General features: G+C 38.9%; 1 protein-coding gene across 1 annotated transcript; it reads right to left on the bottom strand.

Annotated features, from left to right (window-relative positions):
- Positions 1 to 1,224: 1,224 nt before the first annotated feature.
- On the bottom strand, positions 1,225 to 27,263 carry LOC126331476 (microsomal glutathione S-transferase 1-like). Its single transcript, XM_049996500.1, has 3 exons — positions 27,078 to 27,263; positions 3,675 to 3,757; positions 1,225 to 1,681 (listed from the first exon to the last, which is right to left on the bottom strand). Exons 1-3 carry the CDS (start codon positions 27,207 to 27,209, stop codon positions 1,438 to 1,440), a joined length of 459 nt encoding a protein of 152 aa, XP_049852457.1. The 5' UTR covers positions 27,210 to 27,263; the 3' UTR covers positions 1,225 to 1,437.
- Positions 27,264 to 27,863: the final 600 nt, after the last annotated feature.

The raw sequence follows: 27,863 nt of genomic DNA, 5'->3' as shown, positions 1-27,863 counted from the left end.
AAAAGCTGTGTATCAAAGAAGTGTTCTTTATCAGCCAAAAATTTTATTTAATGCACTACAAAAGGAAATCAAAAGTATACCATAATTTCCAAATGTTCAAAAAAGAACTTAAAAAAATATTAATTATCAAGAGTTTTTAATAATGTCAAGGAATACTTAAATCACCAGCATTCAATATACTGTACCTTATTTCCTTCATCATAATGGCCCAAAATGCTCACTAAAAACTAAATTGTATTCATTTATTATTCCAATTTATTACATTATGAATGTTGTTATGCATATGGTTTCATGATATATATAATAATATTTTATTTATGGACACATAATTGTAAATCTTTTCATGTCATATTTTCTGTGTAAGCCTATGTATGTCAATTCCTGTATCATTTTTATAATGATGAGATACAAGGATGCTAAGTAAATAAATAAATAAAAATATGTCTAGTGTTTGGCACTGAATGTTTGTGAGATCTGGATTCTAGACTTAGGAAGAACAAATGGCAGCATTTTTAAAGGTGTGGTTTGTGAGGAAAGACAGAAGTTTAAGGTTTATTTTCAGTTAACTATAAGGTGATTAAAGACAGCGTATAAGCTCAAATTGGATAAGGAACTAAATTTCATCGTTTAAAAGGAGTAATCCTGATATTTGATTTAAATGATATAGGAATGTGACATGAACAATATAGCAACACCTAAATTTGGATGGTGGGTTACAAAAGTTGTCAGATGTAAGACCTATATAAATATGGAAATGGTGACAGTAAGACATCCGCTTCTCAGGTAGAACATTAAAGGAAGGTATACTCACTTTGACAGGAGAAGCCTTCTAATATGGAAGCCACTCAAGTTGTAGGGCATTTTTCAGTAACTTACTGTACACATATAACACAAGCTAAGCTTTCTTCTGTGGTTTTGACATCACATGCATTCAGTTATGCGAAGAAAAAGTGATAGGATATGAAAAAATAAAGTACATTGGCGAAACAAGTGATAAGTTTCACATAACCTTGTAAATTTCTACAACTGAATTTTCATCTCAATACAGGGCAAAGAGATAAAGGGTTTTGGGGCAGAGGTGCACAAGGAATCCAATTAACTTTCACTTTATGAAATATGTTTACATCAAGGAAATTCTTTTGATACTTCAAAAAATAAGGCATTAAATATCGATTTGCTTATAATGAAAATCACAGAATATGCCAGCAAAGAAAACTGCACTGCTTGTCAAACAGCATTTATTTCTTATTTTATGTCTGTTTACATCTTGACACAGCAAAAACACAAGGCAATATGAGCAAAACATTCATAGAAATAAATCTCAGTTGTCAGATAAAAACTATCATTTACCACAATTCATATAGAATTAATAACAAATTTGTTTGAAATGAAATCTATTTACCATGACATTAAGAACTACATTTGTTATTTTCCATATCAAAGGCAGTAAAGTATCACACTGCCAGCCATGAAAATTGTGACAGCCCAACCAACAAAAAAAAATAAAAACCGAGAAGGTTGTGCAATTGGTATGATGCAGTATACAACTGTGTGGCCAATTCGTGCTGCAGTAAATGCTCGGAACAGATTGATGGCAAGGCCTGGAGATGGCTTTGTTAGTAGATATGCTAAGGCCACAATAAAGAACACTGTAATATTCTCCAAGTCATTTAAATGAGCCCTGAAAAGAATATTACAATTTTAGATTAGAAGTATCCATAAAAATCACCACATATACTTATCTATTGAAATTATTACATTACATTTAAAACATTAAAAATATATAAACAGCAAGGGAAATTGCCACAGAAATCTACTGAGTCAAAAACCATTCTGTCAATGATCAAATAGGCATCTCAACGTATCATGTCCTTTTAGGGTTGTAATGTAGAAATACATGCTTTTGCAATTTGTGATGACCTGGAGAATTATGTTAAATTAGTGAGGAATAGTTTGGATGCTTGTATGTGAAATTCAGCCACCTGGCTGAGCTCTATAAGCATCAGACACCAGCAACTTCCTTACCTTTTTAAGAAGGCACAAGTAGATGGGCAATAATCCATGAGTCATCTAATGGATCTGATAAAGTATAACATATTGTACACCTTCATTCACTCTACTAGTGTTTCAACACCAAGGTAGACAGAGTTTAGTATCAGTTAAGGAAATGGAGCACTAAATCAGCTAAAGAACAGTGAGGGCAAGGGTGCAGCTTTGCTATGCAACCTGTGCAACAAATGTATTACAAACAAAACTGCTTCTACTTTGTTCTTGTAAATCAGAACAGCTGAACAGAGATTTGAACCTCATATCTCCTGATGATGAGGCCACACCACTAAATACACTCACTTGACCGACATTGTGACAGGAGCACACAAAGAAAATGAACACTATGTCACTATAACTCATTGCCTATGTTTCCTGTATGTCTAGGTATGTAGCAAAATGAGATTTTTCTGCTGTCTTCACTTGCGGGCATTGGCAGTTTGTGTATTTTGAGTGCTCCAGTCAGCTGTGTGCTACTGCTGGATAGCTTGAATGGTACTGAGGGCATCATAACAAAGAAGTAATTTGTGGCGAAACCACACAATGCAGTTAGTTTAGGAGTACATGAAATGTGACACCACACACAGCAGTATTTTTCTTAAGGGATCTCAAGGAGCATTTCTTGTAAATTAACTTCTTGTAGTATGGTTTGTAGTCTGTATGAACTGTTTAAAGCATGTCATTTTCCACTTATGGCTGTAGAAGTTATATATAAAAACTTCTACAGCCAAAAGCAGAAAATTGCACCCTTTAAACAGCTTGCAGTTGCATGCATACTGTTCAGTCAAAAAGTTGTCTTTTAAGTTATCCAGAAATTTCAGAATATGGAAATAAAGCTCCATAACAAATTAAGGATCAAAGACACACTTGCTGCACCTTTATTTCTGTAAAAAAAAGAAAGGTATACTGCAAAAATACTAAAATTCGATGCAAGAATTGGTATTTCATGAAATCATCATCTGAGTTAGTCTGTAAATTGGGGTCAGATATTTTAAGTAATTGTTTTTGCACAATAGAATTATCTTATACCTTGATCAGAATAATAAAGTGTTTAATATTTCAACACCACTGAGTATGGAAAGGGTGATATCAGTTCACCATTGTCTGTGTAATACAACGTGTCTGTGGTAGGTTCGCATAAGAGCTTCTGTAAAGTTTGGAAGGTAGGAGACGGATACTGGCAGAAGTAAAGCTGTGAGTACCAGACATGAGTCGTGATTCGGTAGCTCAGTTGGTAGAGCACTTGCCTGCGAAAGGCAAAGGTCCCGAGTTCGAGTCTCGGTCGGGCACACAGTTTTTATCTGCCAGGAAGTTTCATTTATTACTCTGATCCATGTACGTATAAAGTTAATGTTACTAGCACATCACAAGATGTACTTTCAAAGTGATGGAGTTTTATCTCATATTTTACTGTAGCTCTATTCATGACTCAAATGATTTAGTAATTTGTGTTAATAACATAAAGCAACAAAAATTCACAGAGGTACATTATTATAATTGTTGCAATTTTAGATATTTATGTGATGATCAGCTAGAAGAAAAAAATTCAAATTAAATTGTCTTGCATTTCTGAACTGAACTGAGAAGGCTTCTATCCACAAATAAATTTCTTTCTTTCATCTACCTACCTCCTGACTCGTTCAACATCAGGCTGATCGTATTTCACTTTGCTACCTTTCACAAATATAGTGTCTTCAGGATTTGAGAAACTCTGATGAAACATGAAAGCAATAATAGCAAATTATTATTTTATATCAGATTATGTCAATGACATGCAACACAGGAATGCCATATGTTACTAGAAAACTACAAATAAAGAAACTACTTCATAAGGCAACAAATAGAGTATATGAGATTGTGAAATTGTTCAGTCCTTTCTTGGTTATGCATTTAGTCCCAACAATTTTTAAAATTTTTTTTAACTAAGAATAATATCTTTCCATGATATAACAGGCTCCATTTATTAGCAGAAGCTTTTAGCTCACTAGCCTTTTGCAATACTTGCCATCATTATTAGCAAAACATTATGGAATCAAAGATGCATGCATGCACACACACACACACACACACACACACACACACACACACACACACACAGTGAATAGTAAATAGTGAATAGTGTTTTATTCGTCTAGTTTCTAATCATATGATCAGTGTACAGGAGACATGTCAAAAAATGGATAACACAACTTAGGCCTAATTGGCACAAAGAATTTTAACATTAATATAAACTTTTATTTTTCTTTCCTCCCTTTGGTGAAAGACAGCTACATTTACACACAAGACTATATGTAAATTTATCCTGCTCAAATGTTCAGTTCATCCTTCATGAACTCCTCAACAGTGTAGTAGCAGCGTTTGACAAGTATATCATATAGCTTTGTTTTCAGTGTCTCTAGGTTCATACTCAGAACATTCTTTCCTTTTAGCTTGTTGTGAATTTTTATTGCCATATACTGAGGAGACAGTGCATATACACACACACACATTAGATTGTAATGTAAATAAACAGGAGAACTCACTGAGAAACATCCATTTTCCTTTTACAACACACTACTGAGAGTATTCAGGTATTTAGACATACTTATGATACAACAATTAATTTAGTCAGTCAATTTAATTGTAATTGCCTTGTTTTTAGCCACCTTCTAAGTTTATACTATCGACCAGACACCAGTGTGAGAAGTGTTACTATAACTTCCACCAGTCTGTCCAGCTCCTCATCCTCACATCTGTATCTGTCCATTTCCTCCTTCACACTCTCTCTGTATCTCCTACTCCTCCTCCTCCCCACTCTGTTTTTGCGTGTCCTCTATCTCCAGTCTCTGACCATATTTTACTCCCATCCCTCTGACCATGTCCTCCTCCCCTTCTTCCTTTTCCATCAGCCCCTCTAACCATCTACATCTTCCACTTGTGTCCTTTATGTCCCGCTCTTGCCCCTTTCTCTGGTCAGGTCAATCTCTTCCCTTTCTCATCACCCATCTCCTCCTCCTCCCCCTTCTCCCACTACTGATCTCCTCCCTCTCCTTCACTCTGCTCAGCTGTGCCCATCTGCACATACAGCTCCTGCGAAAAAGCAGGCTGATACTACTTCCACACCAAATACCTGATAAGCAAGGATAGCCTACATGCCCTTGGTGTGTAGAGTGTTCTGTAAAGTAAGTCGATAAGGCAAGCCAAATCATTCCCACACAAAATGCCTGTCATGCAAGGTAGCCTATATGAAAAGAACTGTAAAAACAAGTTTTGCCCATATCTTTGGTCCTCTTGGAACTAGGAGGTTATAGACCCCAAGGTAGTGATACTCACCAATTTTGCTGTTTGTGTTACAAATTTGGTTGATATTGCTCCACATGCTCTACAGACACGCACACACACACACACACACACACACACACACACACACACACACACACATTAGGCTCTTCCCCAGGGCTTCACTTGAGAATGCATTCAATATAAATATTAGACACATCTCCTCCTCCCTCTCTGTGTTCACCTATTTCTCAACCTGCCTCTCTGTCCATCTTATCTTCCCACCTCTTTTTGTCCATCTCCTGCTTCCACTTTGTGTCTCTGTCTCCTACTTCCACTTTGTGTCTCCATCTCCTACTTCCACCTCTATCTGTCCATCCCCTCCTCCCTCTCTCTTCCTGTTCATCTCCTGCTCCCCCTCTTCCTATCCACCTCCTCCTTCCCTCTCTCTGTCCCTCCCATCTCCCTCTCTCTTTTCATCCATTCCTGCCCACTCCTCCCCCCTCCTTATCCACCTCCTCCTCTCCTCTCTCTCTCCCTCGCCCCCACCCCTCTCTCTCTGTCGACCCACTCCTGCTTCCTCTCTCTGTTCACTCCCTCTTGCCCCTCATTTTTTCTGTCCACCTCAATCTTCCCACAGCCATGCCCATCTGCACTCATGACCCCAGCAAAATAGATCAATAAAGCAGATTGATACTATTCTTACAATATGCCTGTTGTGCAGGGCAGCCTACACATCAGGAGATTAAAAATCCTTTTTTGTACCTGACTTACGGACTGACATACAAAGCAGTTCAATAACACCAATCAAACACAACACACCTGTCACACAAAGCAACCTACAATTCATAGGCTGTAAAACCGTTTCTCTTCCTTGACATGTAGGTTGCCTTGTGAAGCATGACAATAAGGCAGGCTGATACTAATCCCACACAACATGTATGTCAAGCAGAGCAGCCAGTCTGGCAGGGGCTGAAAAAACACGGCTTTGCCCAATCTCCACTCCTATTGAAGCTAGGATGTTATAAACCTCACAATGCAGATACACATGAAGTTTTCTGTAAGGTGGACAAGCAGGAATAAAGTGCCAAATATGAATTTAGAGTCATTTATAGACTTTATAACTTTAACTGATTAGCTGTCGCACCCTAGGGGATACTCGCTGGACATGGAAATACAGTAAACCATGCTCTTAAACATACCTTATGGAATGCATAGCCATAATTGGGTAGCATTTGGAATATTAAGTGTACTAACCATATTACAATATTTGGAACATCTCATCTGAGGATTCCCACAATGTGTGAACTGCTTGGCTGACATGATAGTGATGGGGACAACAGGAAAGCGATACTTGAAAAATGTGGAGCCTCTTTTCTTTAGAATCTGATCAAATAGTACATGAATCCGATTGGACAGATGTAGAAGTTGTTTTTTAGCTTAGTATTAAATTTCTATGCCACATCTTCCAGAATTAAGTCTTACTTGTGTTTTCCTGAGGATGTGTCCTAACACAGCCAAACAAAGATGCAACTGATAGCCTTTCAGCTCTTAAAATTCTAAAAGAACTGCAGTCATTTTTGGATAATGTGATGTACTTTGGCAATGTTATACATAACAATCTCCAAATAGATAATACATTGTACAAACAGCATCAAAAAGGTACAATCTTTGAATAGTCTGATGCTGACATCATCAATGAATCAGTTTTGTGCACCTCAAAAACTTATTTCCAGAGTCTTTATTATTCATAGGGGTACAAATTTCTGTGTATACCTCTATAGTACCAAGTCCTACTCGATTATGGACCGTAAGTTTCTAATTAACGTGTTTGATTTCTGGTCCAAAATTCCACAGAGAATGAAGCAGCAACTGCAATGAAGTGCAGTAATTGTCCTTATGGTATACAGTAATAGCCCAACTCTCAGTTGGCCTACAGATGCACGTTGCCTCCTTACTCATATGACACAATAATGTTTTCACACACAAGAGGCCCTATGTCTCCAAATAAATGAGAACTTGTGGCTGACATCGCATCAGTTTCCCCTTACTTCCTGCAACATAGATCAAGACAAGAAGCAAGATATTCTACCTCATGGCTTTAGCAATCAATTCAGCTGGGATGGTTACATTGTATGCCAAAATAATGGCTGTGCCTGTTATACAGATGTTTCTTTTAAGAGCCAAATTAAAATTTTAACAGTGACATGATCTGATAACACTTTGATAAACTTTGCCACAAATTATAGATGAGCTGGAGCATCATGTGAGTGCAGCTGTACATGCACATTCCGTAGTACTCCAGGTGGATGCAAAATGTCATCAGTAGCAATAGAGCTCCTCAGTTGTTTCAGCTGCAGCCCATCATGATCAGCTTCTCTGCCATGGGAACCAGCTCTGGTAATGACATTAGGGAGAGCATCCTCTGCCAGAAACAATGACTCAGGACTGGAACAGCCCACTAAACTGATCTGCCACCAGGCATAAGACCAAGCTCCTACCCAGCCCCAGCCTTCTAATAGATAACATTTAAAAACCACAGTGGCAATAGAAATGACACTGAGATGGGTAATTTGATGTGAGACACATGGAGTCACAAATTCTCAAGAAATACCCCAAAAGTGGATAGCAAATGTTGAGCATTTGACATTGCCTGATGACTTACCTCATCACACATGCAGCAATTGGGCTTATCAATCATATTCTTGCTAGTAGGGGCACAGCTACACATTACTCCAATAACCTATTTGTTTTTGTAAATGTAAACCAATTCTTATAAGTACTGGATAACCACTACCACGTGCACTATCATATCACATTAGATAATGCAGAATGAATACAGAGTACCTTAGAGGAGCAATGAGTAACACTGCCTCCCTACCAGCAATGGTAATATTGACAACCACTGAACGTGCAGTGAGGTACATCATTTGGTGATATGTTCATGATCTGTCATCTGTTTTTGGGGTATTTCCTGACATTTGCTATTTCATGAGTCTTATATCAAATTACAGACCTCAGTGTCATCCACAGCACTTCAGGGGTTCTTAAATGTTAATAAGAGTCATCCTGTGTCTTTTATCTATTGCAATTTATTGTGCTTCACACACCACAAATTACACATGACATCAGAGGCAGTAACAAGCATACAGATCACTTAACAGTCAGGTCTTGTTGGAAGATGACATCAGTACAAGCAGCAAAGATTGTGTTAAAACAGACTAACAACTCTGGAATTCAACCTGCTCACAATGCTCATGACACATATGTTCAATGATTTAATATTATCACACCATGACCATGGGCAAGCTGTTATTTAATGGATGAAGTGATATGAGACATGCCATATCAGTTGTCTGTTTATAATCCTGCTGTGTTATTTGCTTCTGTTATTTTTTGGACTTGTCTAGCAGCTCTAGCTTGTGACCTTGGCTATGGTTTTGCACGTCTACATCTGATAACAGCTACATTACAACCAACTTCCACTTTTTGACAGAACAATTACTCTGACATATAATTCAAAACTTAAACTCACCCAAGAGTCAACATCTTCACAACTATCTGTCATAAACAGTGCCAGAAATACCCACATCAGTAGCTGAGGTTGCTAATGCATGACTGTGTGGCGGCCTTTGACTCTGTGATAAGCCGATTCAAATACTGGCAGTGGATGAACTTTCACTACCAGTCCTGGGCTGGTAAGGAGAAGAGACGTGTGGATTAAAGTTTCTGATTACCAATCTTTGTGCCAATGTCCTTGATTAAGTTCCACACCTCTCTGAATAAATCATGATGTGGGACATGTTGCATTGTTGGAGGTAACCTGTTGGTCAGACAGGAACACTAAACTTGATGGGCCCCTTGGTGCTCCTTGAGAGGAATACACTAGGGAATGACACTGGGTTTCATCCTCTTCCTTCTTTCCTGACCTCATAATTAGGTCATTTACATTTTGGTTTACCACAGCTTCCATGAATCTTTCATATCAAATGCCATGATTAGCTCTACAATTGCCTGAACCAGGCCCTAAGTAATTATAGCATACGAGTTCAACTGCTGTTAGGAAACAGATCATACACATAAAATGTTAACTTTCTATCCAGGCTAATAATCTTCGTAAACTGTGGTGAAGTTAAAGGCACATGTTGACAGAAAATGTTTTTCATTATAAGGAATGTTAAAGCATTTAAGTCCTGTTACACTGAAAATATTAAAGCAAGAAATTATATTTCAATTCTTAATGCCTCATTTGGGTGACGAGTGCAGAACGTATTCCTTACAAAGTACCCTAATGGGTTCTCTAGAGATGGACATGATAATTGTCATTATCATCATCATCAGCATCAACAACATCATCATCAACATCAACATCATCTTGAACAGCTTCCAGCCCCAGGTTGGGTCTGTTTGGAACGTAAGCCTTGTCATATAGTCCTGTATTCTCACCATCTTTCTGTCTTTACTCTGGTCCAGCTCTCACCTCTTTTATCAACACACCCTCCACACCTCTCAGTCCTCCATCACTTGGTCTTCCTCTTGGTCATTTCCTTTTCATCTCCATTTTGTGTATCTTCCTGGGATTCTCTGGTTTCCCATTCTTTTTAAGTGCCCATATCATCTTAGCTGTGATGTTTCTATCCTGCTCTGCAGTGGTTGCTCTTTCAGTATTTCCATTAGCCTTTCATTATTTATCCTGTCTCCCCTTGTTACTCCCATTCTACTTCTGAAGAACTCCTTTTCATATTCCTGTAATCTGCTTACATCTCTTTATTCACTATTCATATTTCAGATGCAAAGGTCAGTACTGAGATGTAGTAACTTCTATGTATTACTTCGTGATTTTCTGTGGAATGTCTTCATTCCAAACCAAGCCCCTGACACTTTGCAGGAATACTTCTGCCTGTCTACCAGATTCACTGATCTCTCTCATTTCTACCATTTTCCTCTGTCACCCTTCCCAATATTTTGTACTTTCCACCTTCTTTAGTTGTTTGCCTTCCTCTACTAATTGATCTATCTATCTTTCTAGTTTAGTTGTGGACAGGATCTCACATTTGTTGACATTAAATTTGATTCCATACTGTCTCACAGATTCTCCCCAAGCATTCAGTTGTTGCTGAGTCTCTTCCTCCCTATTTCCCCAGATCATCAAGTCCTCCATGCACACCATTCCTTTCATCTTGTCTTCTACAGTTTTTCCTGCCACTTTAGTTATTATCTCATCTTTGCTGGAATCAATCCGCCCTTTCATTCCCCACTTTCAAGCAATTCTTCAGTGTATCACCATCACTGTGCTTATTACTCTTTTTTCCGCTCCCTTCTTTTCTAGTGCTTCCTAGCTCTTTCTTCTTCACTTGCCTTTTCTGTAACAAGGAAGGCCTTGCAAGGTCTTTCCCAAATTTATAGTAGTGCCCCTGGAGCTGCATCACTGTGAATATGATCTCAACAGAATGAGATTTTCACTCTGCAGCGGAGTGTACGCTGATATGAAACTTCCTGGCAGATTAAAACTGTGTGCCCAACCGAGACTCGAACTCAAGACCTTTGGTGGTGGTTAGTGTTTAACGTCCCATCGACAACGAGGTCATTAGAGACAGAGCGCAAGCTCGGGTTAGGTAAGGATTGGGAAGGAAATCAGCCATGCCCTTTCAAAGGAACCATCCCTGCATTTGCCTGAAGTGATTTAGGGAAATCACTGAAAACCTAAATCAGGATGGCCAGAGACAGGATTGAACCGTCATCCTCCCGAATGCGAGTCCAGTGTGCTAACCACTGCGCCACCTCGCTCGGTTCGGGACTTTTGCCTTTCACGGGCAAGTGCTCTACCAACTGAGCTACCGAAGCACGACTCACGCCCGATACTCACAGCTTTACTTCTGCCAGTACCTTTGAAGGCAAAGGTCCCGAGTTCGAGTCTTGGTCGGGCACACAGTTTTAATCTGCCAGGAAGTTTCATGATCTCAACAGTTGACCTCCCTGGGCTGATGTCATGATGAACTGAAACCTTAACGACAGCCTTACCAGAAGGGGTTTGCTGCATTATGATGTTAGTTCACACTCATAGTGAACAGATACAACTAATGGATAAGAATACTATAAATGTTGGTTAAATTCTGTCCAGCAAGCTGCCTCAATCTCTGAGTGAAAGTACATCTACATCTACATCTACTTATATACTCTGCTAGCCACCAAGCGGTGTGTGGTGGAGGGCACAATTTGCGCCAAAGTAACATTTCCCCCCCTCTGTTCCACTCGCAGATCGCGCGAGGGAAAAATGACTATCTGAATGCCTCAGTACGAGCTCTTATTTCCCTTATCTCTGAATGGTGATCATTGCGTGATTTGAAAGTTGAGAGCTAAATTTCAACTTTTTAAAAATTTTTGCTAATCAGTATGGTGTTAGGGAATACCTAGAATCTGAGTACCAACGCTGCAAAATATCAATTGGTATGCTGTGACTTAAGCATGTCTAGAATTTTGTCTAGGGACATTACTGCTGCTGAGATAATTTTTTTACATGGAATATTGTTAAACACTCTGTGAGCATTAAATATCCAGAATTCTGATTTGGTATTTTAATGAAAAATGCTAGCTTTGTACACATATTAGACAACATTCATCCAGTGTAAATCATTTATGAGTGAACACCTAGCACCTTTAATGCATCATTGCCATCAGTGATGCTGTAACTGTTCCTTTGAGAGGGCATGGCCATATTTCTTCTCCATCCTTCCCTAATTTGAGCTTGTACTAAAAAATCGCTTTAGGTTCCACTGTGCCCTCCCGACTGAATGATTGACAATCAGATCATTAGTGGCATGTCAGCTGCTACGTGCCACATATATACTATCATTTTCCACATTTAATTGGGGAAGAGCAAATGACAAATTTTCCATCTTCTTCTTCTCCTGAAACATTTTTCATAAACAGTCTAATTTACCATTACTTCACAGGATGACTCATTTTCAAAACTTGTAACAAACCTGGTCATTTTCATAAAGCACTTGCACTTTTGGGATTGAAATATGACAGCAGAAAATGCAGTCAGCAAAAGGATGCACATAGCTTGAGACTGTGATCTTATTTTAGCCACATATTATTAGATAACACCAAGTACTAGGAACCATTACACCAATTGCTATAATAAATTAAGAAACATCACTGGATTACAATTTTTTTGGTTTGATTTGATCTGATGATTACAGGATGGCATGAATGAAAAGACAGTGCAGGAACACCTTAAGAATTCAGAATGAACACTCTGCAGCAGATTGTACACTGATATGAAACTTCCTTGCAGGTTAAAACTGTGTGTCAGACCTTTATCTTTTGTGGGTAAGTGTTCTAACTACCAAGGGTGTCCACAGAATTTTTTTCTGGATGGGGCAAGATTCAAAACTTGCCTGCTTTGATGTAACTGATTCAGCGAGTTTCAAAACATGTTGTACCCCAATAACTAAATTTGACAAGAACTTATTGTATCTCACAACACTGATAATTATCTACTTAGTACTTTTAAGGTACAACACTTTGGTACCTAAGCAGATTTCAATAGTATATACCAAGTACACGTTTTTATGTTCTTAATATGAATATGGATGCCTCCTTTTTCAAGTCTAGGATAGAAAATTACACTCTCAATGATTAAATTCTGAGTGTCCAAAGTGTTAATGTATTGATTTCATGGTTACTATTTTTTATTACTGACTGGTATAGTTGAACAATAGTCCACAAAATTCTTCAGGGAATGTGACCACATTGTCTATTATGCTAAGTTCCTCAAGAATTTTATGGACAATGACAGCACTTTGTTGCACCCATAAACTTCGAAAAGTTTCTAGTCCTGGTAAGAACATTTTTTCAGCTTTGAAATTTCATACAGTTTTTCCTTCATCTAGCATGGAGAATGATCTTCCCTTTCTTCTACTAGTGTGTTTGGGACTAACCATGGATGTACACACCTACACCATGTTTACCATCTCCTGACTGTACTACAAGACGTCTGCTATGTAGCAAGCCATCATCATGGATTTTCTGTTTCATCAAGCAAATGATAAGCTCCTTGTTTGATTTCACTGTGCATCAGTGGGATGGGCATCATTATGGAAATTTGGGCTGGATGTATTGCTGCCGTGTTTATGTGTTGGGAATTGGCAGTGGAATCTATTTGCCAGTGTGTTAGTCCAGTTAATTTCTGCAGCCCATTAAGTGTTGAACTAGGAAGCAACAAAAAAGGATTGAAGACATTATTCTGGTATGGTTATATAAACTTTTGTGTTCTCATGACTCCACATTTGCTCTGAAACTGCACCAGCAGCAGCACCAAGGAATTGTCATATTCCTCACGAATAGTGGACCAATGAAAAAACTCTTAATTTATAGTGATCGTCAAAACTGCAAAATTTTTTGTCCATGTCAGCAGCGTTAAATCTGGAATTCCAGACAATGATTACTAGAAATTCAAGGGAATCCTGTAATGAAAAAAAGGCTGTACGAAGACTCCAGAAGGACCCAAGTAGCCCCTCTTGCTCTCCCCCCCTTCCACACAAATGCTACAAACTGAGCTACAAAGCATTCTGAAAACATTTCCCAGGCAGTGGCTAAGTCATATTTCCACAATATCATTTCTTCCAAGAGTGCCAGCCCTGCAATTTTTTCAGGAGGACTGTAACGTTTGGAAGGTAGGAGATGAAGTACTGGCAGAAGTAAAGCTGTGTGGATGTGTCGTGCTTGGGTAGTTCAACCGGTGGCGCACTTGTTCATAAAAGGCGAAGGTCTCAAGGTCACATATTGGTCCAGCATAAAGTTTACTACTAGGAAGTTTCATAAGAATTGTTTTATGGAAAAGAATTTTATAGTGCATAGGAGTACATGTGTAAATAACGAGGAATGTCTTTATTACCCTTAAGCACTATGGATCTTGACAGGAACACAATTACTATGAAGGGGTCTCCCATACTGTATTTTTAGTTTTTTATGTATGAAACCATTCTTTTGGTGAATATAAGTTTTCATTACTTTCTGTTCTCTAGTACACTTCTTGGAAGTAGACTTTATAGAAATTTTGGACTTTTTAAACACTGCAACATTTAAAACACTTGGACAACTAGAACACAGAAAAATTTGCCACTAAAATAACAGTACAAAGCAATGAATTTTCAAGCCATATTTTACTGGTTTGTTTAGCTTATACATTCTAAAGTGACACATTCCACAGAAAGGTACAAGCATTTAATCAACACAGACTCTAGGAACTACAGATTAATAAAGTTTGACTGTTTTCAGTGAAATACAGAAATATTTGTGTGATTGCTTGCTGTTTGTCTCTTTTTTTCATCCCAATAGTCTTGGTTATCAAACCACAATGCAGATAAGAAAAATAAAAATCTTTATTTACTGACAGTGCGTCTGAAAGCATCACAGCCCTTTCCAACAAGCTGTAAACCAATTCATTTCCTGATCTGAAAATGACTGCATATACTGTACTGTATGTAGTCCAGTTAGTGCCTTCAATTGAGTGATATCAATATTTTGTAGACAGGATTCATTAGTGTACAGTGTTCTAAGCTTAGATATTTCCATGTACGTTCATAAAATGATTTCTTCTAAAGTATCTTGCATAAAAAACAGATTCCATTGAGCCGGTGGGTTTCTGGCATTAGGGGCATTAGGCAATATTGATTCTTACTTCCATCTTTGATCACTGTCCCTGTGCCTTGTTCTCTTTGTGTCTTTGATGCAGGCTATTTATGGTGGTGTGCGTGCGCAAGTCGAGGAGAGTGGGTGCGCACATGAGCCTCGTCAGTCTGTGACATGACGTGCTTTCGAGGTCATGTGGCACATCCGTATGCCGTGAGGACCAGTTGAGTTGGAGCAACGAAGAAGCATGGGCCACTGTCAGAAAGTATTAAAGTTGTATTGACACAGCTGGCCAGTGGCAACCAGGATTTGCTAATACCTCAAGAGCTATGTGGATGGATGGCATGTGAATTTCACATGAAGAAGAAAAAATTAATCACCAAGCTTTCATGGTGGGTTCCTTCTTCTATATATAGTGAATATTATTGTGTACTTAAGGATTGTTGACTGTTGCAGTTGCTCGTGCTAGTGGCCAGCAAAACATTCACTGCAGTGGCTGCGAGGTGAGTTATGTTCTGGAATGGCCATGAAATTATGTTACTAAAGTGGCTAGAAATAGCGCCTCACATTTGTAAGTTTGGATTTGGTGCTTAGTGGCACACTGAAGGTAGCTGGTTCACTTGAACATCTTTTCCTAATTTAGTTATAGATTTAGAATTTTCTGGTTTTATGAATTAGTGGTAGTTGTTATTTCTTAATAATTTCTTGTTTGTATGGAAGGCAAGTAGCCATGATAAAAATAGGTCATATTGTGCATTATGGTGAGATAGCAGCCGTGTGTATTCTGGTCTGTGGCCATAGGGGCCATGCTTATTGCATTAGCGACCTATTGAAGTGGCATTAGTTTTCTATTGCAATTTCAAATACCTATCTGAAGGTTGATTGTCACGTTAGGTACTGCACATTTGATTTATGTGGTGTCAGCCATTCATCAAAGACATATTATCTTGTAAGGTGGACCTTAAGTCATTGGGTGTGGACTTACATCTTTTCACGTAGTATCTAGATTTTTTTTTTTTTTTTTTGGATCAAATGAAACTAATCTCCTTAATTCTGTTCACTGGTTAACTTGTAATATGTTTATATTAAGGTATTGCTTTGTAATTTGTATATAATACAGTGTGTCTGCCACTCATATTTTCCTGTTTTCAGAAACGTGTATAGTGGTCGACACGAGCAAATCTCACCCCGCGAGCTTGCAGTGTGACGGGAATTTCAGAATTTGAACTCAGGTCTTGCTGGACCCTGTTAACAGGTGATTTCTCTATTCCATTCAACGAGAGGCTTGTTTTAGGCAGAAGATTTCCTACTGCCTTGTTGAGTATAAGTTCACCCTTTGGATCGTGTGTTTGTGAAATGGTAATAGATTAATGTTTGCTCACGTCCATCACATGTTCATCAAATTGATGTTTTGCCTTAAGCTTGCATAAAGTCTATAATCTTCTGTACATTGAGTGTAGTAGAATGCTAAATGTAAACAGAACAATTAATAGTACCCTTCAGGTCAGATAGCATCAAATTAATTTTACTTTTTAAGTGAGTGTAAAACTGAGTGAGAAAGATGATAGCTGACATTGTAAACATTTGGTTATCTATTTCATCTATTATTTTAGTTGTTGTTACCAGCATCTAAAGGGGCCATTGTCACAAGTGTAACGGTTAATATTTTAAGTACTAATTGTGGATAGGGCCTTGATATGCAAATGTTGTTAATTGATTGATAATGCTGATGAATTCATGTGTATGTGTAAGCAATAAAGAAGTATTGCAACTACAAAATGGTTGTGTTACTGGAATACAAGGTTAGAATGTGCAGTCGCCACACCATCCATTACATCCAAAACAGGAGGGTTTTCTCTGAGACATTTTGCCATCTGTCACATTCCAGACAGCTGTAAGAAGATGGTGTGAAAAGCAGGAGATGGCCGGTATGAGTACAGATAATGATCTTACTCACAGTCACTTCTGGTGATAAGATAAGGCATGATGTACCTGCGTGTGTTTCAGTTAGGGTTGGTATGTAACCTGATGCACCATCAATGCATCTTGGGCAATTATGAAATTGGTAGAAAAACTTAAGTTACCCTCCACTTCCCCTCCCCACTTCTCCCTCACCACCAACCGTTTTACCAGGATCAACAGGAATTTTTTTTCTTTCTTTTTTTTTTTTAAAAAAAGGCTCAAAATTTCTGGACCAATAGGAATAAGTTACCTCTCCATTCACCTTTTCTATAATAAAAATCCTTGAACTTTGTCATTCAGGCTCTGTACACCATATTTAATGGATCGCCATGAAGTGTCAGAAGCAGCAGCAGTAGCAGCAGCAGCAGCAAGGATCAGTCAGCACTCCCAGGTAGCATAAGAAGAAGACTGTCAGATTTGAAATTATTATTGTTATTATTAAACTTGTGTGCTGGTCCAAGACTCGAACTCAGGATCTTTGCCTTTCTCAGGCAAGTGCTCTACCATCTGAGCTGCTCAAGCACAACTCAAGCCCCATACTGACAGCTTTACTTCTGCCAGTACTTCGTCGACTACCTTCCAAACTTTACAGAAGCTCTCCTGTGAGGACGGGGCATGAGTTGTGCTCGGGTAGCTCAGTTGGCAGACCACTTGCTCGCGAAAGGCAAATGTCCCGAGTTTGAGCCTTGATCTGTCACACAGTTTTAATCTGCCAGGATGTTTCATATGAGTGCACACTCCGTTGCAGAGCTAAAATCTCATTTTGGATTATTATTATAATTATTATTATTCATTTATTAATAATTCATTTATCCTTGTGTTTTGTTATTTATTTCCAACAAATCAATGTGCCCCATATGTGGTATTAGTAGAACTCTACCAGTATACTCATGTGCTGGACCTACCACTGTCTGCACCACCACAGTCCCCTGGTGGTCTTCCCGGTTCACTGAGCTATTCTGCACTGCCATCACAGCCACAGCAGCAGCAGCCACTGCTGCAACTTTCTCAACTCAATGAAACTCAGTTAAGTGTCAGCAGAACAGAGCTATTTAACAATATGTATAATTTGACTGCAAGTGGCAGGTTTAGCATCTGACAGTGACTTTGATGTGGTAACTAAAATTTAGAATGTCAAATATGTTGATTCTAGAGTGCAGTATTTGTGGTATGAATGGAACTGTCTGTGCAGTGTGACATAGTACACTGAGAAAAGTTGAAGACTCAGTGTGACCCATCCTATACACCTATTGAAATCCATATGTTTTGGAGGAAGGTAACAATAGTTAATATGTATGAAGAAGCAAGTCTGTAATTAGCTTCAGGAACACACACATTTACATAAATCATTGTAGCAGTCTTAATTTACATAATCTATAGTGTGTGTTAATGATTGTTACAGACAGACTGAGCTGCAGGCGTCCATATGTTTTACGTGCATACTATGATTTTGTGAACTATTTGTTAGAACATATTGTAAATATCAGCTAATTACAGTGGTGCATAAATGTATGTATTCATCCCATACCAAAGCCTAAAAATGTATGTATAAAATCTGTAGAAGCCACCTTTATGGATAGAATACCTGTGTGTCTAGTTGCTCCTATAACACTCATTACTATACAGGCCAAATCTGAGATGTATCAAAAGTAATTATTTGCAAAATATTGCAGAATATAATGACTGTAAAAATTGTGACAATGTATTTACATATACATAAAAAAAAAATAATATTTCCAACAAAATTGTTCTTATTTTCCATCCTGTCACTATTGTATCATACAAATGCTTTATAGCTACAGCTCACTGGAGAGCAGTGATGCTGATTTTTGTCCAAAGAATAAGCACAGATGTAAACTATTTCTACATACTGAGAGACAGTACTCACATGCACCAGCCTCCAGCTGCTGCCAACAATGCTGTTGCATTCGCCATAGTCATTGCCGGCATGTCCACATCTGCCACCACCACACCTGCTCCAAAGTGCCACCAGTGTCTCTCTAACATAAGTGGGGCAGTGCCCATCTTTAGAGAGAAAGAGATACAACCATGCTTATGTATCGATAAGCTGACAATGTTCATGAAGTGACACCACCCGTGTCAGCGTACCTTTGTAGCACTTCACATTTGAAACACACACACACACACACACACACACACACACACACACACACACACACACACACACACTCACAGTTTCAGTGCTTACCCATTCCCCAATGGCAGCTTAGCAAGTTGGTTGGATTATTAATATCTTCATTTATCCTTGTGTTTTGTTAATATGTATGAAGAAGCAAGTCTGTAAATAGCTTCAGGGACACACACCTTTACATAATTCATTGTAGTGTTCTTCACATTTGAATGTTCACTGCTGTTGGAGAATGAAAAAGCACTGTCACTGTGTGTGTGTGTGTGCTTCATTGAAATGTGAGGCAACTGGTACGCCTTGGCCATTCCGAAGGTATGCATACGTGGGCAGTGCTGCCTTGTGACTCAGATTTTTCAGAGTTACGCTTACCTGTATCTTCTTCTCTCTGTGGTTGAGCACTGTTATACATATGCTAGGGGGACACTGGTGTCCACATTGGTGGTGGCTGTGGCAGGAGTACCTGCTGTGGCTGCAATAGTGTTAATGGCAGCAGCAGCTGGAGACTCGTGGCTGTGAGAGCTGACTCTTGGTAAGTAGTGATAGTTCATACCCATGCTTATTCTTTAGATAAAAATCAATATCATTGCTCTCCAGTGAGCACTGGCTATAAAGCATTTCGATGACACAATAGGGGTGGAATGGAAAATAAGAACAGTTGAGTAGAAAATACTATTTTTATTTACAAGTGCATATATAAACAGTTAAAATTTTTTAGTCATTCTGTTCTGCAATTTTTTTGCAAATAATTGCTTTTTATATGCCTTAAATTAGGCTTGTATAACATTCAACGCTATAGGAGCAACAAGACAAGCAGGTACTCCATCCTTAAATTCAGCTTCTATGGGCCTTATACTTGTATGATCTACATATGTAGGCTTTGGTTCCACATGAACACAAGCATTTATAACCTGTTCCCATTGTTTCATATTTACACTATGTTCGCACAGATAGTTCACAAAGTCATAGTATGCAACTCTAACATATCAATGCCATCAGCTCACTCTGCCTGTAACAATTGTTAATGCACAGTATAGGATGTGAAAATTAAGAAAATTACAGTATTTCATGTGAATGCGCGTGACGTCTGAAGTTGATTCCACCATTGCTTCTCCATACATATCGACCATTGATACTTTCCTTTCAAACATGTAGATGTCAATAGATGTATGGGATGAGCTGTAATCATTCATCATTTTAATGACAGTTAAATCGAAACCCTTAGCTGCTGACAGGTGTTGTTGATATACGTCAATGGGGACAGCAGAAAATGTATGCCCTGACCAGGACTCGAAGTGGGGATCTCCTGCTTACATGGCAGACGCTCTATCCATCTTCATATAGTTAAAGGCTACCCAGCCATTGACCTTCTTCTGTGTGAATGTGCACACTTTGTGTGAACTATTACAGGACACATCAGCTTAATCTGGTGCGAGTAATGAGTGAATGGGCAAATGTCTATTAGGAACACCACATATGTAGCTTGTGGACAGTTGGGAATGTGGGTCTCACAGGAAGCGTGCAAGGGATAAGTACCTGCAGTCACACTATCCTCTGTGCCCTCAGTGGCTCAGATTGATAGGGCATCTGTCATGTCAGCAGGAGATCCCCAGTTCGAGTCCCAGTCAGAACATAAATTGTCAGCTGTCCCCATTGATGTATATCAACAACACCTGTCAGCAGCTAAGGGTTTCGATTTAATTAGCATTTCATTCTGTAGAAGCTTACCTGTTCTGGGAACAGGTACCATCTTCATATAGTCATCATTGTGTTATCCATGTACTCCATCACACTGCATAGATAGTCCCAGATTTAACAAAAATACTGCACTGTAGCACCTACATGTCACACTTTCTCAATTTCAATTTCTATGTCAAAGTTACTGTTATGTGCTAGACTCACATTCACTTATTTACATCCATTGGTAGTCAAATTATATGTGTTGGCAAATAGTTGCTTGGTGAGTTGTGGAAGTTGCAGCAGTACCTTCTGCTGCTGTGGCTATGGTGGCAGTACAGTATAATCTGATTAAATCAGGAAGACCACCAGGAAGCTGCTGTGTTAATGCAGACAATGGTATGTTGAACACACAAGTATCCTAGTGTAGCAGTTGTGATAGTACAACATCAGGGGCGCATTGCATTGTTGGAAACAGATAACAAAACATAAGTATAAACAAATATATTAATAAATGCATACTACTACTACTACTACTACTACTACTAATAATAATAATAATAATAATAATAATAATAATAATGGATGGACAAATACTTAATTTCAAATCTGACAGTCTTCTCCTTCTTATTCTACCTCAGGGTACTGGATGATCCCTGCTGCTGCTACTAGCATTTCACAGCAATCCATTCACTATCTTGTACTGAGCTTAAATGACAGGGGTCATGCACCTGGATGTTTATATTAAAAAAGGTGAAAGGAGTGAGAACTTGATGCCTATCGGTCCAGAAAAAGTTTTCCTGTTGGTGCTGATAGAAAGGGGAGGAGGAGGGTTACTTACATTTTCACACCAATTTTGCCACGGAATTGCACAAGCTGCAGGTTATATACTGACCTTGACTGTACCATACACAAATGCCCTACAGGCATGGTCGATCATGTGACCAGCATCGGGTTGTATCTTGGTATTGAAATTAAGATTAGATTAGATTAGTATTTGTTCCATAGATCATTAATACGACACTTTGTAATGATGTGGAACATGTCAGGTTAATAAAAGGTGTCTATACAAGATATTAAATTAGACAAAATATTACATGATGCTCAATAATTATTATTATTTTTTTTAATTTTGTGGAGGTTGGGAAATTACCCACTCAGACTATATCCAAAAACTCACCTAATGAGTAGAAGGAGTTGCCATTAAGAAACTGTTTTAATTTCCTTTTAAATGCTATATGTCTATCTGTCAGACTTTTGATGCTGTTAGGTAAGAGGCCAAAGACTTTTGCGGCAACATAATTTACCCCCTTCTGAGCTAAAGTTAGATTTAACCTTGAGTAGTGAAGATCATCCTTTCTCCTAGTGTTGTAGCCATGTACACTAGTATTATTTTTGAATTCGTTCGGATTGTTAATAACAAATTTCATAAGTGAATATATATATATTGTGAGGCTACAGTGAAGATTTGTAGCTTTTTAAATAAGTGTCTGCAGAATGATCTTGGATGAGCTCCAGCAATTATTCTGATTACACGCTTTTGTGCAATGAACACTCTTTTACTCAATGATGAGTTACCCCAGAATATGATGCCATACGAAAACAGAGAATGAAAATAGGCATGGTAAGCTAATTTACTCAGATGCATATCTCCAAAATTTGCAATGACCCTAATAGCATAAGTACCTGAACTCAAATGTTTCAGCAGGTCCTCAGTGTGTTTTTTCCAGTTCAACTGATCATCAATCATACACCTAGAAATTTTGAATATTCTACCTTAGCTACCGATTTCTGATTGAAGTCTATATTTATTAATGGGGTCATTCCATTTACTGTGTGGAAATGTATATACTGTGTTTTGTCAAAGTTTAATGAGAGCCCATTTGCAGATAACCACTTAATGATTTACAATTTCACCAGTTAATTCTTGTCTGTCGGGTGTGATAGCTATACTTGTATCTTTGGCAAAAAGTACCAGCTTTGCATCTTCATGAATATAGAATGGCAAGTCATTAATATATATTAAGAACAGCAGCAGAGGACCCAAGACCGAACCTTGCAGCACCCCATTCTTAATTGTTCCCCAATTAGAGAAATCACCAGTTTTTTGCATTTTATGCAAACTGTTTATTTCAACTTTCTGCGCTCTTCCAGTTAGGTATGATTTAAACCATTTGAGCACTGTCTCATTCATACCACAGTACTGGAGCTTATATAGAAGTATTCTATGAGTTACACAATCAAAAGCCTTTGTTAGATCACAAAAAATCCCACTGGGTGACTTCCGGTTACTCAGAGCCTTTAATATTTAATTAGTGAAAGTATATATAGCATTTTCCATTGAAAAACCCTTCTGGAAACCAAACTGACATTTTGTTAAAACTTTATTTTTACAAAGGTGTGAAGCTACTCTACAATACATTATTTTTTTCATGAATTTGGGATAAGGCAGTCAGAAGAGAGATTGGGCGGTAGTTGTTGGCATCAGACGTATCCCCTTTTTTATGCAGTGGTATAACAATGGCATACTTCAGTCTATCTGGGAAAATACCCTGCTTCAGAGAGCTATTACATATGTGGCTAAGAATCCCACTTATTTCTGGGGAACAAGCTTTTATTATCCTGCTGGAAATGCCATCAATTCCATGTGAGCTTTTATTCTTGAGAGAGTTTATTATCTTCCTAATTTCAGATGGAGAGGTGGGTGAAATTTCCATTTATCAAATGGCGTGGGTAAGGCCTCTTCCATTAACTGCCTTGCTTCTTCTGATGAACATTTAGATCCTATTTTCTCTACAACATTTAAAAAATGATTATTTAAAATGTTTTCGACTTCCAGCTTGTTGTTTATCAAGTTTCCATTTGCTTTGATGGTGATGCCCTCATCCTGTACTCTTGGTTGTCCTGTCTCCCTTGTAATAATATTCCAAATTGTTTTGATTTTGTTATCAGAGGTATCAATCTCACACATGATGCACATGCTTCTGGATTTTTTAATAACCTTTCTTAATGAAGCACAGTAGTTTTTATAATATTTGGCTGTTTCTGGGTCATTACTCTTTCTTGTTGTTAGATACAGTTCCCTTTTGTGGTTACAAGATATGTTTATTCCTTTAGTAAGACAAGGTTTTTTTGCACAGTTTCTTATAACTAGATTTAACTACTTTCTTAGGGAAACAGTTTTCAAATTCTCTTACAAGTGTATCATGAAATAAGTTATATTTTAAATTAGCATCAGGTTCCTTGTACACCCCATCCCAGTCTAACTGCTGAAGATTTTCTCTGAAATTTCTAATTGTTGAGTCTTTAATTGAACACACAACTTTGGAGAATAGTTTTGAATTACTGAAACCCAATTGCCTCAGGTGTGTTGGTAGATTGCCCAGAAGCCATATGTTATTGTCAGAATTGTTGATAACGTGTCCTACTTTCCTTGTCGTGGAGAAATGTACTGTGCAAGGAGAATATGGCATGCAAACACTAATTGAAAGGTCTGTGAGAATTCTCTAGGCTTAAAAATAACAAGGCACAGTAAGAATGCACGAGTTTTGACGCGTGTAGCTTGACATCCAACAGGAAGGTACACTGAAGAGTCCACTTTGCTCACTGAAGTGTGTGAAATGTGATGAGACAACAAATCTTAGATATCTGTGAGATGGTCCATAGTACTTAAGGGTTAAGACCCAAATGTACACAGAGGAGGCAAAAGTCATGCGATACCTCCTGGTATCTTATCAGACCTCCTTTTGCCAAGTGTAGTGCAGCGGCTGGGAGTAACATGGACTCAACAAGTCGCTAAAAGTTTCCTGCAGAAATAGTGAGCCGTGCTGCCTCTGTAGCTGTCCATAATTGCGAAAGTGTTGCCGGTGCAGGATGCTGTGCACGAACTGATCTCTCGATTATGTCCCATAAATGTTCGATGAGATTCATGTCGGGCAATTTGGGTGGCCAAATCATCCGTTCATATTATCCAGAATGTTGTTTAATCCAATCACAAACAGTTATGGCCTAATGATGTGGCATATTGTCATCCACAAAAATTCCATCGTTGTTGGGGAATATGAAGTCCATGAATGGTTGCAAATGGTCTCCAAGTAGCTGAAAATAACCAGGAGCCAGTCCATTCCGTGTAAACACAGCCCACGCCATTACAGAGCCACCACCAGCTTGCACAGTGCCTTGTTGACAACTTGGATTCATGACTTCCTGAACTCTGCACCACATTCGAACCCTACCATTAGCTCTTACCAACTGAAATCGGACTCCGCTGACCAGGCCATGGTTTTCCAGTCGTCTCGGATCCGACGAATATGGTCACGAGCCCAGGAGGGACACTGCAGGTGATGTCGCGCTGTTAGCAAAGACACTCGATTCGGTCGTCTGCTGCCATAACCCATTAACGCCAAACTTCGCCGCGCTATCCAAAGGGGTACTTTCCTCGTGCGTCCTTCATCGATTTCTGCAATTTATTTCACGCAGTGACGCTTGTCTGTTAGCGCTGACAACTCTTCGCAAACGCCGCTGCTCTCGGTTGTACGTGGTGAGAGGCAATGCCTGGAATCTGGTATTCTCGGCACACTTCTGACACTGTGGATCTCGAAATACTGAATTCTCTAACGGTTTCCGCAATGGTGTGCACCACGCGTCGAGCTCCAGTTACCATTCCGGGTTCAAAGTCTGTCAGTTCTCGTCGTGCGGCCATAATAACGTCGGAAACCTTCTCACATGAATCACTTGAGTACAAATGACATCTCCGCCAATGCATCGTTCTTTTGTACCTTCTGTACGCGATACTACCGCTGTCTGTATGTGTGAGTATGTTCTCCCATGGCTTTTGTCACCTTAGTGTGTATCGAAAGGAAAATGCATGCAACATTGAAGTCGTACTTGCCAGTTTAATGTTTTAGTTTGTAGTACGTATGCTAAATATTGTAACACATTAGATTCACTTGATTTCTCCCGTGTCACAAGCACATACTCTGTACATAATGTAATCAAATGAGACAAAAAAAAAACAACGGGTATAGTAATTTACCACTACGCATTGCGTATGTACTGTAACGGCGCTGTTGCCAGTAATGGAATATTCTCATTGACTAGTCGACGCCCGGCGGGGTCAGGGATTTTCTCTGCATCGTGATGGCTGGGTGTTGTGTCATGTCCTTAGGTTAGTTAGGTGTAAGTAGTTCTAAGTTCTAGGGGACTGATGACCTTAGAAGTTGAGTCCCATAGTGCTCAGAGCCATTTGAACTAGTCAACGATACAAAGAAATATATGAAGTTCCTTGCAATACTCGACGCCCAGTTACGAATGAAAGGAAAGTGGCAAATGGAAACAAGAACTGTGGTAGCGCCTCATGCGAGTAATGTACCAATTTCTTTTCTCAATTTAGCGTCATATGTAAGGGTAATGAATAATGCGTTCTGTAATCGCTTTCGGACTTATGATACTGTTTCAACATGGAAATTAACGATTAAATTCCGCAAGTTGAACAATTTGATGCAAGTATGCAATAGAGAAGTTATCAGTGACACGGACGCACCTAAAAATCCGTTAATTATTGCAACTCACCCAGTCTTTCTGAGGTAAAATAATATGTGTAGCTTTCAACTGGGCATGAGTATGGGAAAAATTTTACGTTTGTCCGATACGCTCCCACATTTTCGATTTGTAATTTATGGTGTAGATTAAGTGGAGGGAAAATTTCTCCAAGGTTTCTTCCTGGCAGATTAAATCGCATAATGCGGAAGAGAAATGGCTAAGTTGCCAATAAGTTTCCTGAGCGCGCTCTGCCGGTCCTCCGTATGATTTTGTATTTTCCATATAGCTTTATGTTAACTGCGAGGTCAGAATTAGAAAAGAAATGATGGAGTAATAATTAACAGTCAGTGGCAGAAGCTTGGCGGAAAGGATGTTAGACAAATTTATGATGAAGCAAAATAGTATTCATTTCAAACATACACTCCTGCGACATGTGTTACGCACCTGCGTGTCCAATTGCCAATGCCGTAAGGAATGCCGCGCCGTTGAGCGGTATGTTACAGAAGAAAGTGAAAAAGGATAATCTGGCACCAAGTACTTTTCTAAGAGAAATGATTAAGTTCTTCCTTTTTGTGTACACTACACAGCTAAATAACAGAAAAATTTAATGATCGTCTGTAGTTTTCTACTGACAGTGAGGAAATATCCACAATGGGCGCAAAAAATATTCGCAAGACACAACTACGTACCGGCAGCATTAACCAGCTCAGTTTCTTAAGCAGAATATAGATTTCATTTCTCGTCTTGAAACTCAAGCTCAACAATTGAAGTTGTAGAAAAGATATAAATTTGTGTTTCGTTATCGTACCTTATTTTTAAAACGCTGGCGTGCTGTGAGCGGAGACAACATCAGCATCTTCAGCGCAAGTACTGCTACATGGAAAAGGTATGCCTTAAACACAGGATTAGTGACGGTCAGCAGAGCGTCCGCAGCAGCCATGCTTCGCAACTGAAACGCTTCTCCCTACAGGGGCGCTCCTGCGGCAGGCAGGTCTACGCTCCCAAGCCACGGCGTCTCGCGTGCGGCCTTGACACTCCGATCCCACTCGCCGTGTCGGGCCGTCCTTCTCGTCCTTCCGCCTGCAGTTGCCTTCGCACTACAAATGGAGCACCATCAGTTAAATTAGCGCGGCTTCTCTTGTACAGACGACACGAAGTGGGCGTATTCTTTATTCTTTTTGGGGAATTGAAGGGGGATGGAGATAAGTTTTTAAATTATTTTCGGGTGAGGTGACGGGCTTTTGATGATCTACATGGACGAATGAAGAGTTCAACTTAGCACCGCAACACATTCTTCCGAAAATGTGTCCAACTGATACAAATGTTGGCAAGTTAGTGGGAAAAACAATAGTTGAAATATTTTTTAAATGTATTATTCTAAAGGGTGTATATTTTTGCAATTATATTAAAAAATTAAAACATAAGTAAAAAATTTATCGACCCAATACATAAATTTTCAGAGAAGGCATACAGGACCTAAAACATGTCCCTCAAAACTGCTCCACTACTTGTTCGTAACCCTGTGTGTCGGCAGTCTGTTTACTTCTGCATCTGTAAGTGGTTGTTCCTGATAACGGGGTAAACAGGAGGCGTA

The sequence above is a fragment of the Schistocerca gregaria genome, chromosome 1 (genome assembly GCF_023897955.1).
Source record: "Schistocerca gregaria isolate iqSchGreg1 chromosome 1, iqSchGreg1.2, whole genome shotgun sequence".
Lineage (NCBI taxonomy): Eukaryota > Metazoa > Arthropoda > Insecta > Orthoptera > Acrididae > Schistocerca > Schistocerca gregaria.
The sequence above is the reverse complement of the archived record's forward strand: the minus strand, read 5'-3'. Positions and strand labels throughout refer to the sequence as shown.

Excerpts from the sequence above, each read along its gene's own strand:
- LOC126331476 (XM_049996500.1), bottom strand. The coding sequence starts at position 27,209 with ATGGCTGCTGCGGACGCTCTGCTGACCGTCACTAATCCTGTGTTTAAG. Across the intron at positions 3,758-27,077 it reads GCCAGCGTTTTAAAAATAAG|AGTTTCTCAAATCCTGAAGA; the intron begins GTACGATAACGA and ends ATGTTTCATCAG. Across the intron at positions 1,682-3,674 it reads GATGTTGAACGAGTCAGGAG|GGCTCATTTAAATGACTTGG; the intron begins GTAGGTAGATGA and ends TATTCTTTTCAG.